General features: G+C 39.5%; 1 protein-coding gene across 3 annotated transcripts in view; it reads left to right on the top strand.

The window, feature by feature from the left end:
• Positions 1-18,001, top strand: part of invs (inversin) — a 143,953-nt gene that overhangs the window by 58,249 nt on the left and 67,703 nt on the right. For 2 of the 3 annotated variants that reach the window (XM_042332359.1, XM_042332360.1), the window contains 3 exons: positions 11,052-11,225; positions 12,661-12,828; positions 14,712-14,892. In XM_042332359.1, the coding sequence (XP_042188293.1) occupies positions 11,052-11,225; positions 12,661-12,828; positions 14,712-14,892 (523 nt within the window). Of the gene's footprint in view, positions 1-2,641; positions 2,657-11,051; positions 11,226-12,660; positions 12,829-14,711; positions 14,893-18,001 lie in introns of those variants that run through there. The other variant, XM_042332361.1, reaches the window with a different exon arrangement.

Raw genomic sequence — 18,001 nt, 5'->3', positions numbered from 1 at the left:
GGGGGTGTCCTGCGTTGTTGGAAGTGCTATCCTTCGCATGAGACATTAAACTGAGGCCTCAACTGCCTGTTCCGATGGATGCTACAGATTCCATGGCATTATTCAAAAAGAGAAGGGTGTGGTGTCCTGGCCAAGAATCCCCCAAATAAAATTGATCATTCACTCCATGACTGTTTGTGGGACAGCCAGGCTGCACTTAAAACCACCTTACGCAGAGATTTCTAAAAGAAGAGCTCTACCAAGTTTTGTGTCCAAGAATAAAGTTTCTCAGATACTCAATGGCTACTCGTGCCAGTACACCATCAATGCTTAACCCTCATATAACTACTGTATAAAAGTCCAAGCAAATGGCAACTCAGTTGACAGATAATCCTTTGTCATCAGGTGCATTGCTCCTAGCTTTACAATGTAGTACACTATAAATTTACATTTATATAGTGCATCTCATATCTGGAAGATGTATCAAAGTTCTTGACATTGCTGGCTGAGCACCCAAGAGTGGTTGGGGGCTAAGGGGCTGTGGGAGCGGACAGATAGCAGAAAGCATGGGCAAAAAAAGGGAAGGTGAAGGCTTGTGGACCCCAGAGTGTACTTTGACACAACCGCTGTAGTTAACCAGCTCAAACCGCATAGTTTTCCATTAATATTGCTGTCCGGCAAGCTTTCCGGCTACTTGTCCAGCTAACATCACCCTACCCAATAGGGCTTTGGCTTGCAGGGTTAACAGGAGTTGAATGGGATGACTCTCTACCCCCAGTGACTGGTCTGCCTTTCCAGGTCCTGCCAATGAGCCAGGCTGGGCTGAGCTGTCATCAGCGATGCCCTGGAATACTGCAGACCTGCCTGGCTCAGGATCCGGGCTACCGAGGCCGCCAGAGAGGGCGAGCGACATTCCAACATTCCATTGCCAGGCATGTCAGCTCAGAGCCAGTTCAGTTCCAAGGAGACCCGGCTTGGGAAGCATCTTAACATTTGCACAGTCCTATACATTTTCTGCACTGTAACAGTGCTGCAGATTCCAAACTTCAAAGTTAATAGTGATAAAGGCTTATCAGGTCTACAATACATTGGGGAAGATAGTGGTTCTTTTTTTTATATTAGTTGTGTTTCAATTACTTTGATTTCTCATCTCATTGTTGTTTGTGGGATATTAATGATGCAGATTGGCTCCGTGTTTTGCCTACATAACACTTTATATTCACTATAATTTTGGTATTTATAAATCATCAATCCATTTATTACTGAGCCATAATGCAGGACCTGTCTGCCTTATGATTCAGGTGGATTCTGCCTCGATGACAACAATCAGAAGGCAATCCACATCCTAACAATTCTTGTAAAGAAAAATACCTAATTTTCTCCCTTTTGCTAAACATCTTTAATTGATGCCCTCTTATCACTGACATACTGACCAATGGAAATAATTTCTCTCCCCATGCTCTATCAAAACCCTTCATCATTTTAAATACAGCATGGATTCTGACATTTAGGTATGAAAAATTCCAAAACAAAAGCTGTGTGTGTTGCGCTTCAAATAGTGTTGTTGTGATTCAAAATTGTGTCATCGTACATAACGTGAGAGGTTGAGAGGTTTGATGACACATTTTGAAGCATGATATCATGCCTTCACACTTCAAATTGTATGGGTTACGCTTCAAAGGGTACTTTTCTGCGATTACACATTTGGAAGCATATGGTGCCAATAGAGTTTTGCCAGCTTTCTGCGCACAAGTGCAGTGACATTGCCAGTCAAGTGATGGTGAGGAGTCCATGATCAAGCATTGAGATTAATTTGTTGTAAATAGGGAACGTAGCTGCAGAGCAGGGAGGGCTCTGGCCTACACTGCCCTGTTGCTTCACAGTGGTTTGGATATTCTTAAGCTTGGTGGTGGGTTTCAGTGTGTATCAGACACCTGGCTGACAAAAAATATATAATTGTAAATCAGTATGTTTGTTATATTGTATCTTATGCATATAAACATTAAAAAAAATTAAACTGCAGAACTTTAAATTGTGGAATAATTGCATTAAAACTCATTACTTACATAATCCTCAAAACCACAAGGATGCAAAATCTGTATTCATCACCACAGGAGACTGCAGTTTCAGTCCTCCCAGAAACTATCTTGTGTTAAACATGCTATATATATGCAATTTATTGTATTCTTCTCCACTTGCATGCAGAAATAAAAAGTTGCACCATCGTTTCTTTACATTTTCTTTGATTACTCCAAAAGTTTTAAAACTAAAATCACTTTGCCCTTCTAGTTATAGAGCACCATGTGAGTGTCATATTACATTTAAACCATTTGTGTGCTTAACTAACTCAGGAATTTGTTCTGCAATTATTGTGTGGTCAGATCTACCCATCATTACAATGTTTCATTATGACATGTAGTTTCATCTATTATGTTTTTAAACCTCTCCCAATTGAAGCTTTTTGCATAGATAACACTTTAATTACAGCATAATATAATGTGTCTAAAGAAATCATTTCAAGTATGATTTTTTTCAGTTAACAAAGCAGAGAGGTGTGCAAAATAATTATTGAGATGAGTAATGCAAATGCTGTTATTTTTTACAGAACATTGTGAAGCAAAGATTAAATGAAAGACCAACACTGCTTTAGGGTTTCATTTTGACACTGAGAAAGCAGGTAATGCCATTAAGCAGGAATGGAGACGGGCAAGATCCAGAAAATTTAATATTATGTTTTGGAGTTGCTGTAGTGGAACGTAGTAGTACATATATATGTCATGGTGCATAATTGTCATAATGTTTTTATTTTTGAGAAGGATTACCATGGATTGCATGGAGACATTGGAAATGTACAGGCCAAAAAGACTTGTAATCCATCTGGCAATCTTTCCTAAGTTTAAAAAAATGAATGATGAACTGACAGTTCTCCCATGATTTATGTAAGGGCTTTCTCTGCAAAAGACCTCTGAAGACTGATGACCTTTGGAGTTCCAGATAGAAAGCGTCCAAAAATGACGGTTGGTATAACCGACTGTGTATGGAAATGGGATGAATATTGGAGATCATGACTCCCATTGTGGATACCCATAATCATAATGACTTCCAGAAACTGCCATTTAATTGAGTTCAAAATTGTGTTGCTTTTGTACAGTTTTGAACACTTAAAAATAGATTTTTAGGATAATTGTGCAACTCAGAAGATAGCACCTGCTGCTGATTATAGGTGCTAAAGTTATTGGACATAAATTGAACTGTATTATCAGCGGAATATTAGAACTAAATTTAAAGAGACTGAATTCATGTCAGATATTCTGTGGTGTAAAAAGAGAGTTAAGCTTTTTTTTGCATTTTTTTATCAAGACCTTCAAACGGGTTTGTGGAAAAGACTTTATAATAATTAAAAACAGGAATAAACGTTAAATAAAGAAACTCTAGCAGAGAGAAAGCTGCTTTATGCTGTGAAACAGCGGTGTCATTTCAGTGCATATATATTCCTTACTCTGACTTGGTCTTCAAGAAAGCAACCAAGAAAGTAAACAATTCTTAATGTAAAACAGTCCACTTAGATATTGTATTAATAATCAACAATAACAACAACAAGATTACATTTGTATTGCGCCTTTCACATCAGGAGGACATCCCAAGGCGCTGGAAGCAACAACATAAAAATATTCTGCTGAACTTGATCCATATTGAAAGGCTGTGATCAAACACATTTATTACAGCTTTTTGTTTGTCTGTTGTTTGTCTTACTCATTACGGTTTGACAGGTTCAACCTTACAAAAGTGAGCGAACAAAGTGCTCTTCATTCATTCAGTTTAAGTGTGGAATGTTATCCTCTTCTCCTGGTTTGGACTAACCTCATTTTGTGGAGAAAGAACTTTTGTTCTTGAAAGATCAGGATCATTTTTGTGAAGAGTTAGGGGCTTTAAGCTGATTTATGTTGGATAAGCAAACACGCTAGTTATTGTCCCTTGCAAGCTATGGTCTTGCCATAAAATACTGCTTTTAATTGGATTGAATTCACTAGTGAAGTAAATCCATTGAGAGATGTATGCCGATGTATCTCAGAGTCCAATGTCTCAGTCAGATCTAGAGGCTTATATGATGCTACCTTTTATTTTAAAGTCTACTATCTTAGTTGCAAAGCCACAGGACTTTTGAGGATCAACGCAGTGTGAGTTTAGAATGCAAGGAGCTCATTTGGTCCATAGGTCTGCAATATCTTCTAAAGCTACTAGTGTTTTCAGTGTTTGTGCAATTTGTTTAATAGTATTATTCTTTTATTACCCCACAGGGATCCCTAGGAGTTGTATGTTACAGTGATCTCTATTATTGAAGATCACATACCCCTGCAAGCTGTGCTCTTGGCTTCCAATGCTATTAGCAGCTGTTTACTTCACGAATTTCGGTTTCCGAAATATTAACTTGTCCTACTTGTTCATTGGTTTCTTTGAGCTCCTACATCTCTGAGCGAACCAATACCCTTTATCCAATGAGTTTATTGTTAACTGGTGCAAAACAGTTGTTAGTATTGATTCTATTGATTTGGGTGAGGCAGATGTGTGTCAGTGGGCAACTTGCTTTGATGGGAGAATATTTGAGATGTCTCAAAGATGTGGATAAGGCGCTATATCAAATGCAAGGAAAATTATTATTATTGTTACAATAATAGGACATACTGATCTGCACCCTAAATATTTGTACAACTTTGTATTTCACCTAAGGATGTGGATTTGCACTTAGACATTTGGAGAATTGTTAGATAATTTGCCAGCAATCTTCTTCAAGCTTATTTCAGTTTGTGAATTAAGCTGCAGAGAACATTTGTAGCAATCTTCATACTTACCAATGACATCGCTTGAAATCTAGCATTGTTTCTATAATAAAAACACTTTCAGACATAACTGCCTTCATCCTTTCCCCCAGTGACAACCTTTTGGGTTGGCCAACAAAATAAATGTTTCTTGATTGAATAATTCTTGATTTCTGGCATAAATCTATGCTACTTTGTCATTTCCATGATTATTTTGTTTGCCAACCAGAAAGGTGAGGCTATCACTGATTTGCAACAACAATAAGATTACATTTGTATAGCGCCTTTCACGTCGGGAGGACGTCCCAAGGCACTGGACAGTGCACAGCATTTCAAACCCGAGTTGGGGTCAGGGGGGTAAGGGAGGGGAGGGGAAGAGGGTTGACTGATGGCATGGCGAAAAGGAGGGTCTTGAGGCGGGACTTGAAGGAGGCTATGGAGGGGGCAAGGCGGAGTGACTGGGGGATGGAATTCCAGAGGTGGGGAGCAGAGTGGCTGAAGGCTCTCCTGCCAATGGTGGGTCAGGCTGGAGCCGGCTGAGCTGAGGGAATGGGCGGGTTGGTAGGGGGTTAGGAGGTCGCAGAGGTAGGGTGGGTCGAGGCCATGAGGGCTTTGTAGGTGAGGACCAGGATCTTGAACTGGATCCTCTGAAGGAGAGGTAGCCAATGGAGTCGGGCGAGAGTGGGGGAGATGGGGTCACGGAGTTTGGTGCGGGAGAGGACACGGGCTGCAGAGTTCTGGGTTATCTGCAGCCTGTGGAGGGAGGAGTTGGGAAGGCCGACAAGCAGAGAGTGCATAGTCGAGCCTGGAGGTGATGAAGGTATGAACAAGAGTATCAGCGGCCTGAGGGGTGAGGTAGTGGCGGAGTCGGGTGATGTTACAGAGGTGAGGGAAGGCAGAGCGGGTCATGGCTTGGATGTGGGGAAGAAAGACATTTGAGAGTCGAACAAGACACCAGGTCCCTGACTGGCTGGTGAGTTGGTGAGTTGTAGTGTGAAACCATGGAGGTTGATGTCGCCAGAGCCTGAGGTGCAGAGGCGCTGACGTGAGCCAATCAGGAGGGCTTCGGTCTTGTTCACATTCAATTGTAGGAAATTTGCCCTCATCCAGGACTTGATGTCCGACAGACAGTCTGTCAGGACAGCAGTGGTCCTGGAGTTGAGGATGGAGGCAGAAAGGTAGAGTTGGGTGTCACCCGCATACATATGGAAGTTGACCCCATGTCTGCGGATGATGTCACCAAGGGGGAGCATGTAGATATTAAAGAGGAGAGGGCCAAGGACAGAGCCCTGAGGGACCCCAGACGTGACAGTGCGGGGGCTGGAGGAGAAACCGATAGAGGCAACAAAGTGGGCGGTGAGAGAGATAGGAATCGAACCAGGCAAGGGCAGGTCCGCGAAGATTGAGTAAAGCGGAGAAGCGGTGTATGAGGATGGAGTGGTCGACAGTGTCAAAGGCGGCAGAGAGGTCAAGGAGAACAAGGAGGCAGAGGGAGCCCTGATTTAGACTACTTACAGAGGATTTACACTATATAGCGCCTTTCACATCGGACTCCAAAGAGGTCCTGTGCCATGAAAGTTCTAAACATTTCACATGGAAGTGCCTTGAATACATAATGATGTTTTTAAATATTTTGAAATATACTGTCCTCTAAACATAATAAAGAATAGATTTTAAGTTGATATGAATGAAGTTCAAATTTTTGTTCACTGCCCAATGATTCAGAAAAGGTGCAGTTACCAGAACTATTGAACACGAAAGGAAATAATGTGACTTAGCATCTCCATTTGATGCTGGAGGAGTTGGAAGTCCCCAGAGACAGAATTGCATGGATTTTTTTTTGCAGTGTCTGTTTAAATTTCATCACAAAGAGCCACATGAAATAGCCAATTGCAACTTCATTTGCAAGAGAGCAACTTTATGGTTCTAATGAGCTCCAAGGATTGTGGTGCAAGCAATACGTGAGATTCAATGCCTTTGTTTTTATTTATTTTTGAATCCTGAGACCGCTTCAAAGAAATTGAAAGGTGTACAGTAATAACTTTATTTGGCATTCTGAAAGTGTTTCAACTATTAAAGAAATGGTCAATCACAAATTAAATATTAGCGTTTCATCAGGATTTTTAAATGTGTTCAGAATCTTTTCATACCAATGAAATAACCTATATAGGGTCATGCAAAGACTTCCTGTGGTTACTGTGGCAGTAAAAGTTCATTTAAGCAGCATAGTTAAACTGAGATTTTTTTTAAAAAGCTGTTACTTTTTTTAAAAAATCTCTACTCAGCAGTTCTGCAGGATTTGGAGATGATGCTTGTGACTGTAGTGGTGCTGGCCCTTGCTCTCTTGTTGGTATAACATTTCCTTTTGTTTTAAAATTCTTCCCATTTAATGTCAAGCAACTTGCTACTTGTGCATTTTTAATCTTAATAGTACAATGCAGAAATGTTTTCGAATGCCATCTTAATCCATTATAATAACTGACAAAAATAATGTATTCTGGACAGTGCAAGAGAACACGCTGTGTGTGTACCATTGAGGTCGAAATAATTTAATATAGGCACAAAGGCAAGCAGCAACTGCATATAGATAGATGATTGTGCTGGGTAGGGACAAAGGATCAAAATCTATTCACAGCTCTGTGAATATATTAAAATTTAGCCAGTCATGTTGTCGTCATGGTGATTTAGATAATAAAATAAAGGAAAATGTTCTATCCAGATGGCACTTTTATCATTGTATAGCATGCCTGTCAGTCTTCTGTGATTGGCATTCATGCATGGCATTTTGCCAGTGCCAGGGAAATGCACAGATAGCCTGTTCATTTTGAGTATATTTTTTTCATCAAAAAACACCATAAAGAAAATCTGAGTTTGCAGCAGCTCTCCCAAGTGAAGATAATGTTACGGTAATGGTGATGTGTTTGTTGACTTATTAAAATTCCTTCAGTAACATTGAAAGGAGGTGGGTGTCACATATGCACAATACAATAGTATATCTGTTTATCCAACATTCATTGAAAATAAGAATTATCACCGTATTCAGTGCAGGAAAAGGGGTGATGCTCATTGTGTTCCTGTGAAATAAAGTTTAATTTCCATGAGACCGACTCATATTTCAGAAGTTACAGGAATGAGATAGTTAGACTCCCTATGGCAACCAAACAGAAAAAGTACAGCTTCATTTCAAGAGGAGGCACTGAGTATTCTATTCAATGTTTTTATCTTAAAATTTGGAAGTAGAAAGTGGTCTTTGAACATGCAGGAAATTGGGTCTTATTGATTGCTACCAGTCAGGTGTTTTCATAAAGCTAATTGTGACAACTTAGAAGATGAAAATGTTTCCCTTGTTGCTGCTGACCCACAAGTTTGATCAAACTAATTTTTGTTACTGAATTGTGTAAGATGTTGCTATAAAATTGTTAGACAAATTTATTTTTATGTATTAGAACTATTTTATTGCTGGCACTGATCAGAACTTTAATATGATAATGAAAGTATAAATTAATATTTCCTTCTTAAAGATGAGGATTGGTCAAAGTACTTTTATAGCATCATTATATTTACCATAATGAACCATAATAATCCCTGCATTTGATATAGTACCTTATCACATTGGAAGGATGTCTCAAAGCACTTCACAAAATTTACTAATATAGTGCACTGAATCCAATTTCCACACAGCAATGGCCCACAAACAGCCATGAAGTGAATGTCCAATTTTATCTGGGGAATTGTTGGCTAGGATACAGAGAGAATCTCCCTTGTTTCAAATAGTGCCATTGTTGGCCAAGACACTTATTATCTTTATTATTGAGTTCATAATGAAAAATAAACTATTATTGACTGAATTGACTTTATACACTTTATGTTCAGGTTACGTAAGGCTTGACATGTAAAGCACATGCATCTGGTTTTGTCTTTAGAATTGGCATAAGACATTTTAACTGGGAACCCTCCAGTTAACATGACTATTTGTTAGCAAGCAAGGTTGATCTTTCCTGCAGTGAGTTCCTAGGAAATCATTAGCTTTTTCTTTCTACTGGTTACATGGCTTTGTGATTTTCTTCCTGAGCAAGCCAAAATAGCCTTGGCTGTGGGTTCTCCTTAAATACTGGGAACACTCAGCAGATCAGGCAGCATTTATGAAGAAAGGAAAGTGAGTCAACGTTTCGGATCCATGACTCGTCATCAGAACGGGTCATGGACCCAAATCTTTTCAGTCCATGATCCGTTCTGACGAAGGGTCGTGGACCCGAAACAGTGACTCACTTTCCTTTCTCCATAGATGCTGCCTGATCTGCTGAGTGTTCCCAGCGACTTCTGTTTTTGTTTCAGATTTCCAGCATTTGCAGTATTTTGCGTTTTCTCCTTAAATTCACTGCCCAATGATCATTTAACTGGAAATGCTGTTTAAGCAAGGCACTCTCACTTTTTTTCTTTCCTTTCAGATTGAACATGACGCTATTGGCATTTTGCTTAGTAAACCTACTGAGTGTTGATCAAGGCTGTCCAATTAAGGCAATTGAAGTGAAAGTAATTCCTGAGGCTGGAGCTCATGACTTTCCTGTTTGGAATGATAGTCATGTGTTCAGCTACTTGAGGCATCTCTTCTGACTTTAATTTACATCTGATTGAACTGTCTGGTTGTTTATCAGAAGGTGAAAGAAAAGAATTGTAACCACAGCTAGCGGATAGAGATTCTACTATTGGGAGCTGACTTATAGAATTACAGTAGGCTCCTGATAACTTGTCACTCCAAGTGAAAAGGGCTGAGAGACAAGTTATCCAGAGTGGGGAGTTAGGCATATCTATAAATATATAAATAAATGTGACTAGGATGTTGATAACATGATGATTTAAGATGTAGTGACAAGTTAAGCCAGGGTTGAGTTATCAGGAGTTTATTGTATAGAAATTCCAATGCAGAAGAAAAACAATCAGCCATTACAATTGTACCATAGTAATCCTTAATTATGCCCTCTTGATACGTTCTTGTAGATCAGCAGAAATATTTTATTTTATATCTTTATTCTCCATAAGTAAGGTGCAGCAAGTATAAGATTATCAAAAGAATCGTGGAAATAATAGGGATGAAGACCACAGAAACCACAATGGACAGAAACACAATACAGTTATTCTATATATGCTTGCTTAAGTATTTTTCTACATATCTTTAGATCGCCACGTGTGCTTTCTTTTTAGGCATATGTATAAATACATATATGTGAGCAGGATATTGAACAGCATGATGACTTAAGTGGTAGTGACAAGTTAAGCCAGGGTTGAGCACCCCACATGTGCTCTGTCTGCTCATGTAGACTCGCTGGCATTATTCTGATAGAAATCCTAGAATATTTTTCATAGCATAGGATTTAAATCACCTCTGAATTCTGGTAAGACACTACAAGCTTTAAACTTCTTTGATAAAATTAAAATCTATGTATATAAAAATATATAATTCTGTTTCATTTGTAGAAGTGTCATAGGCAACAATCCTCCTGTCATATTCGCCATTTAACTCTTGGCTGTTTGCGGGACACTACTGTGCACAAATTGGCTGACATGTTCGCCTATATACAATAATAATCCTAGCATTTGATATAGCGCTTTATTACATTGTTGTGACGTCTCAAAGCACTTCACAGGATATATTGAACAGCAGTGTGATTGTGGGCAAAAGTACACCATTACTATCACAGAACCATAGAAATGTACAGTACAGAGCGTTCAGTCCATTTCTTCATGTTGGTGTTTGCTCCTTCAAGAAGCAATCCATCCTTATCCCAATTCCTTTCACTTTCCCTGTGTCTATAGAACCATTATACTTAACAGCAATTATTGTGAAATGCTTTGACATGTTTCAGCGTTACAGGTGCTATATAAAATGTAAGGATTATTAACAAGTTTAGAGCTTGTGGCTAATTTACCAATATTTCAGAGATTACTCAAATTTTTGTGGTATGAAAAATGAATCTGGATCACTGATTTATTGTTTTAATAAGAAACAGTTTGTAAGCGTTTGATGATTATTTAGTCCATTTGCCTCAATTTATTGTAGAAAAACCTGAGAAATAAAATATTACGGAATGGAATTTAGTTTCTGTCATAAAGTAGCATTGATGATTCCTGTTTGGTGCTGGTGGGAATGCACTGGAAAATGATGGTAAAGTAAAGTAAAAGTTCCTCTTTAAAGTAAAAGGATGGGTTTAAATTATTAAAGAAAAGGGTTTGCTGATGATTTTTCTGTTTCCTCAGGGAAATTACCGCTTCATGAAGCTGCTGCTTAGTCGTCGAGCAAACTGGATGCAGAAGGATTTGGAAGAGATGACGCCACTTCATTTGGCCACACGCCACAAAAGTGCTAAGTGTTTGGCTTTGCTACTGAAATTTATGGCACCAGGAGAGGTTGACACACAGGATAGAAACAAGGTACTAAAAGATGACACAGGAGGAAGCCATTCAGCCCATCGAGCCTGCGTTGTTTATTGGATCTTGCTAGATCTTGTATTCCCAAAGCCATGCCATTTCACCGTACCCCTCAATATCTTAATTACGCAAATATCTGTCTTTCTTTTAAACATCCCTATTGTTTCCATCTCTACAGCTTCCTGGGGCAGAGCATTCCACATCTTCACAACCCTCTTGCGTGAAGAAATGCTCCCTGACCTCCGTTCTAACTGTCTTTGTTCTGTTTTAAGGCTATTTTAGTGCATGTTGAACTATTATCTACAATACTAACATCAGGGAATGCTTGCAAAATATGTTATGCTAAGATTTGTGCAGCACCCCACCAGGTAGTTTAAGAGGTTAGAATAATGAAGTGTATTCCTCTGCTTTGTGTGGAGTGTTTCTATATGACATGGTCCAGTGTCTAGACTTTGTGACTGCTGTTATTTCAATGCTTTGTAGTTAGGATTATAAGACATTGTAAAAAATTGTTTGTGTTTAAAGTAATTTCTTACTTTAAAAACGGCTTCCAAGTTCAAAGTAATTTATTGCTTGGTTGTAATTATATAACTTAAATAATTAAGGAATTATGATTATTCTTTTATATAATCATATATAAAGTGGAGTCATGTAGCTCAATGGTTAGAGCACTTGCTTCAGAAGCGAGAAATCTGGATTCGATTCCCAGCAGGGCGAAATGTTGGGCAAGTTTCCTTACTCCACACATCTCTGTTTACCTAGCAGTAAGTAGAAACCCAGTTGTAAGTCGATTGGCGGATCACTTTTCCAGGGATAATAATCCTTTTTAAAAAAAATAATAATGTGGTCACTCAATCCACGACTGTTTGTGGGACACTCCTATGCACAATTGACTGCCGAGTTTCTCCCACAAATATACAGTCAATTCACTTTACAGTATATTCTGTAAAGCACTTTGAGACATCTAGAAGACGTGAAAAGCGCTATATCAAATGCAAGGATCATTTTTATTATTATATAACTTGTATATTGTGTTCATACAGTTTTAAAACTTGCTGAGGTTTTTTTTCAAAAATACTGGAAAATTGCCTCTTCAGTATAATCATTGGTTTACATTGATAAGTACAGTATAAAAATAAGTAATTTTCACTTACCTTTGCTTTACTCCAGTCAGACTTTCCCTTCCTTTTAAAGGGACATCCATTATTATTATTTTTTTCTAAAAAGTTTAAAAGCTTTTTTTGCCACCCTCTCTTTGTCTCTCCCCCACCCCAGAAAGCATACTGTAAACTGATTTTAATATATTTACGTATAATATCCCATGTATCTTTAACCCTTCCTAAAATTACTCTTCTGACAATGATGAAGTATGTTCTGCAGTGACAATGATATAATATGTTCTGTGCTAACAATGTTATTTTGTTATTAATTTCTGCAGCAAACAGCTTTGCACTGGAGTGCTTACTACAACCACCCCGAGCATGTGAAGCTACTGATAAAACATGATTCCAATATAGGAATTCCAGACATTGAGGGCAAAATCCCACTCCATTGGGCTGCCAATAACAAAGATGCCACAGCCATTCACACTGTGAAATGCATTCTGGTAATGATGATGATGATGTTGACTCACACTTACTAATTACAGCATGAGAATTTACATTAAATAATTGAGTGGGAAGATGTTGCAGGTTAGCACACTTGTCTTTCACCCCTGGGACTTTGCTTTGAATCTAGCTACTATTTATGGGATGAAAGATTCTTCAGTCATTTGACTCTAAGGATCCTATGGGAAATGGATTCGGGCAGTCTCAACCCAGGACCGATTGTTTTGGGGGGCCGGCCTAAAACTTAATTTAGCACTTCATAGGCAATTTCACTAAGGAGAACCACGGGATAGGAAATGGACGCAGTTCATGGTGTTCTTCAAAGATTGTGACTGAGCATATTACTGGGGCCCACAAAACTTTAGTAGAAAACAAAATTCTGTCTGCTTGTTCAGGTGGTCATTAAAGATCATATGAAACTATAATCAAACTTATTAAAGCAACCGTCTCTGCTGTCAAAAATCACCCCTAGAACGCTTCGGACTGATTTTCCATAATATACCACTATTCAGCAAACACCTGTCTAACGCAACCAATGGACACCTTTTTTTAGCCTGTCAGTGTACTGACACCATGCTAAATCATTCCCATGTGAAAATAGTTAAATGTTATTATTAGCCTTTATTTTTGACAAATAATTTACTGAGTAGCTCATTTGACCTTTAGGAACTAATAATAATAATAATAATCCTTGCATTTAATAGAGCGCCTTATCACGTCTTTGAGATGTCTCAAAGTGCTTCACAGAATATACTGTGAAGTGAATTAACTGTATATTTTGTGGGTGAAATGCAGCAGCCAATTGCGCACAGCAGTTTTAAATAAATATAGAATGGTTTTAAATACGATTTATCTTGTCATAGTGCAGTACTTGTTCTGTGTTTACAGTAATATCAGAATGTTTTAACTAATACAAAGATTCTTAACACCAGCATTTCTAAATTCCGTTGGAAAGTATCTGGTGTCCTTATTGCTTATTTCTAATAATTTGTTTAGTTATAAAGCTAATGTATTTAAGCGGACGAACGTCGATCCTGTATAAAATAACTGGTTTTGAAGTCTCAAACGCACGACTGGAAAAACATTGAAATTCCCATCCTGTATAGAAGCACTATACACCCACAGCCAGCCATGTTCTGAGAGACTGGTTCTTCTTAGAATACAATTAGAATATTAAATTTCTAAATTTGACCCTGGAGCGTTTTATTGGTGAATACAATTACAGTTTCATTTTACACTTTCATTCCTGAATACTCTTGAATATGTGAAGAGCTTGATGATTGATTTGAGTCCAGAGTTATTTAGATAACCTTTAATGCTTATTTTACACTGTGAATTGTTCATTAGATGGGAACTCAACCCCTATTTTTATATCGTACATTTCAATAGTTCATTCTCAATGCAGTGCTCAGGCCATACCCTCCTCTATTGTGTGATAAGAGTATTTCAGCTGGAAAAGAAGCACCTTTCCTGGTGTTATATCTTAGGGTTGTGTTCCAGAGCAATGCTAAATTATAATAATAATTTGTTCACTCGATCCACAAGTGTTTGTAGGACACTGCTGTGTGCAATTGGCTGCCGCGTTTCGCCCATAAAACAATTCACTTTACAGTCTATTCTGTGAAGCACTTTGAGATGTCTAGAAGATGTGATAAGGTGCTGTATCAAATGCAAGGACTTGTTTTTAATATTATGTTTGAAAGCAAAACTTTTTACCAAATTTTCTACTTTGAGTCATGACATTTTATTCTTATAAGTTTATATAGTTTAAGGATGCTTTTTTGTCCAGTATTCCTTTTGCAAGATAGTTTGGGGAATAATTGTTGAAACAAAACACAGCATGTAATGTACATTATGAAATTCTGTGTTTTTCTTGCGATAGGAAGCAGCTCCAACCGAATCACTGCTGAACTGGCAGGACTATGAAGGGCGAACACCATTGCATTTTGCTGTTGCTGATGGAAACAAAGCTGTAGTTGATGTGTTGACGCTATACGAAGGATGCAACATAACTTCTTATGATAACCTATTTCGAACACCTCTTCATTGGGCAGCTTTACTAGGTAATTAATCAAAGAGTGGAATAACTATGCTTAAAAATGTTCTTCTGTATTCAAAAAGACCTTTTCATTTTATTAAAATGATGATGTCATTTTTAAATCTGAGAATTTCAAATTTGGCTGTTAACTTTCTAAGTTGATCACAAGTGCTAAAGATCTTTGTATTTTTCAACAAAACCACCCTTTGTAATCTATAATGAGCCATCCTTTCACCTGTGGACCTTGGCAGACTTATTCCATGTGGATTTCTGAAAGCTTTCCTCTTCGACCGTGCTTACGGTTACCTCCCACCTCCCCCCCGGCTCGGAATCAGCCTCCACCACTGTTAAGCCCTCTGGGACGCTACCCTGCTTGGAGGGCGCTATATAAGTGCAAGTTGTTGTTGTTGACAGCCAGGCACATTTGATAGCACTCTCACCTTTGAATCAGAAAGTTGTGGGTTCAAGCCCCAAGATAGGACTTTGAACTCATATGAAGTTCTGCCTTTCCTCACCTCCGCAACATTGCCCAGCTCCGCCACTGTTTCTCACCTCAGGCCACCGAGACCCTCATCCACGCATTCATTACATTCAAGCTTGACCAAGCAAACTCCCTGCTTGTCGGCCTCCCCAAACTTCTTCCTCCACAAACTTCTTCCTCCAGAACTCTGCAGACTGTGTCCTCTTCCGCACCAGGCTCCGCGACCATATCACCCCACGCCTCACCCATTTCCACTGGCTTCCCAACACAGAGAGGATACAGTTCAAAATCCTGGTCCTCATCTTCAAAGTCCTCCACAGCCTTGCTCCCCCCTATCTCTGTGACCTCCTAACCCCCAACCACCTGTTTGTTCCTTCTGCGCAGCAGGTTCCAACCTGCTTCACGTCCCCCGCCTTGCCCACCCAACCATTGGCGGGAAGGCCTTCAGTCTCTCTACCCCACCTTTTGGAACTCCATCCCACAGTTCCTTATCCTCGCCCCTCTCTTGCCTCCTTCAAGACCTGTCTCAAGACCCTCTTCTTCAACTGAGCCTTTGGTGACCCTCCTATCCCTACCCTCCCCGCCCTCCACTCCTCCTGATCCCAACCACCAGCGCCGGTGCGAATCCCTGACTGTCCAGTACCTTGGGACGTCCTGATGTGAAAGGCGCTGTACAAATGTCATTTGTTGTTGTTGTTACAGTCTAGACCAGGGCGGTCCAACCTTTTGGCTGCCACGGGACGGATTCCCTATTTGGGAAAGGTCCATGGGCCGCAACCCAATCTCTCTTCCAAGCGCGGGTCACTATCTGCAGCGGCAGGAACCAGCAGTTGGTTGCTAAGGACACGGTTGGTAAGAGACGTACTTGCCTTCCAGACAGACTGCAGTAAAGTCTCTGCGCGCTGCGTCCTTCCAATCGCCGGCACCTGCCGCTGCCCTGGGAGGACGTTCACCAGGGAGGAAGAGAGTGGAAATTGGAATGGTGGAAATGGTCGAGTGACGGATAAAATCACATGGCGCCTGTTGGACCACGCTGGTCTAGACTAACTCTTCAACGCAGTGCTGGGATATGTTGCATTTGGGAGGTGCCACTGAGGGCTTGTTGTCCTGTTCAGATGGGCATTACAGATCCCATGCATTGTTTGAAAAGAGAAGGGAGTTTCTCCCATTGTTCTGACCAACAGTCCCCCACATAAAACTGGTCTTTCACTTCATAGCTGTTTGTAGTGCCTTGTTGTGCACAAATTGTTCACCTACAAAATACACAATTCTGTGAGGATTCAAGGAATGTTACTATCATTGAGCTTTAGTTATGATGAGATGCCAAAGAAGTTAGGACTGTAGCCACTTGAACAATGTTGTTTGAAAGGAGCACTGTTAGAGGTCTTAAAAATTTTGAGAGACTTCAATAATGTAGTGTGAAACTATTTCCTTTGGTCAGTGAGTCAGGAACCAGAGGGCATAAATTTAAGATCCTTCAAAAAAAANGGAGAGTTCGGATTTTTCTTTACACTAAGGATTATGCTTTGGGAAAGCTTCCTGACATGAAAATCGCTACAGAAATTTGTATTGTATCATATGGTTAAAATAGGTAATCTGCAAACAAAAAAANCATAAAAAAATATAAAGGGCAAGTCAGTGAAACTAATGGGTAACTCTGGAAATGTCCTGATGGCCTATTTTGTATTGTAAAATATAGCCAGTTAATGAATAGACACATGTCCCAAACTATACAAGACGAAACATCTGCTTTCACAATTCTTTGATCGCCTTTTGAAAAAAAACTATTCAATTGTGCAAAACCGTCAAGAATCATGGAGTCCTGTAGCTCACTGGTTAGAGTACAGATACCTGGGTTCAATTCCAGACAGGGCAAAACCTTGGGCAAGTTTCCTTACTCCACACTCCTAATAATAATCCCTCCAAAACAAAACAATAATAAATTGATCATTTTCAATCCACAACTGTTTGTGGGACACTGTTGTGCGCAATTGGCTGCCATGTTTCGCCCACAAAGATACAGTCAATTCACTTTACAGCATATTCTGTGAAGCGCTTTGAGACACCTAGAAGACGTGAAAAGCGCTATATCAGATGCAAGGATTATTATTATTATGGTTCTTGGCTTAATGTTCTTGGTCTTCCCAAACCAGACACGTATAATAAATGCTAAACCAGCAAAGTGCAATAAAAAAAATCACATTCTTCAAAAGAAAGTACTCTCATCCTCCCCGTGCATCCACTTTATTTTTACCCACTTTCTTGGGTATCCCCATACTAGTTCTGCTACCATATCAAAAGGGTGTGGAACCAAGTAATGTTTCTATTGTTTTGCTAATCTTTCATTTGTGTTCCCTCCTAGGCATTGCACATCTTACAGCCCTTTATTTTCCCTATCCTACTACCAGGGAAGTGCATTACCTTCCATGTAGGCCACGTATTCCCCAACTACGTGGCCTAACTGCTCAACTGAGATTCGAAACTTACTGTAAAAGATGCATAAGGGAAAATCTATCCAATTATTCACTACACTCATGTTGTACTAGCGGCCTTCCTCCCAGTGTAATTGAAAACTCTTTGCTTTCTAGTATATACAGAATCCTATTGACCAGCCTTAGAAGAGCAGCTTCAAACGAACTGACAGTTCCTGGTA

This window comes from Callorhinchus milii, unplaced genomic scaffold, assembly GCF_018977255.1.
Source record: "Callorhinchus milii isolate IMCB2004 unplaced genomic scaffold, IMCB_Cmil_1.0 Scaffold2, whole genome shotgun sequence".
Lineage (NCBI taxonomy): Eukaryota > Metazoa > Chordata > Chondrichthyes > Chimaeriformes > Callorhinchidae > Callorhinchus > Callorhinchus milii.
This window is presented reverse-complemented; position numbering and strand designations above follow the sequence as displayed.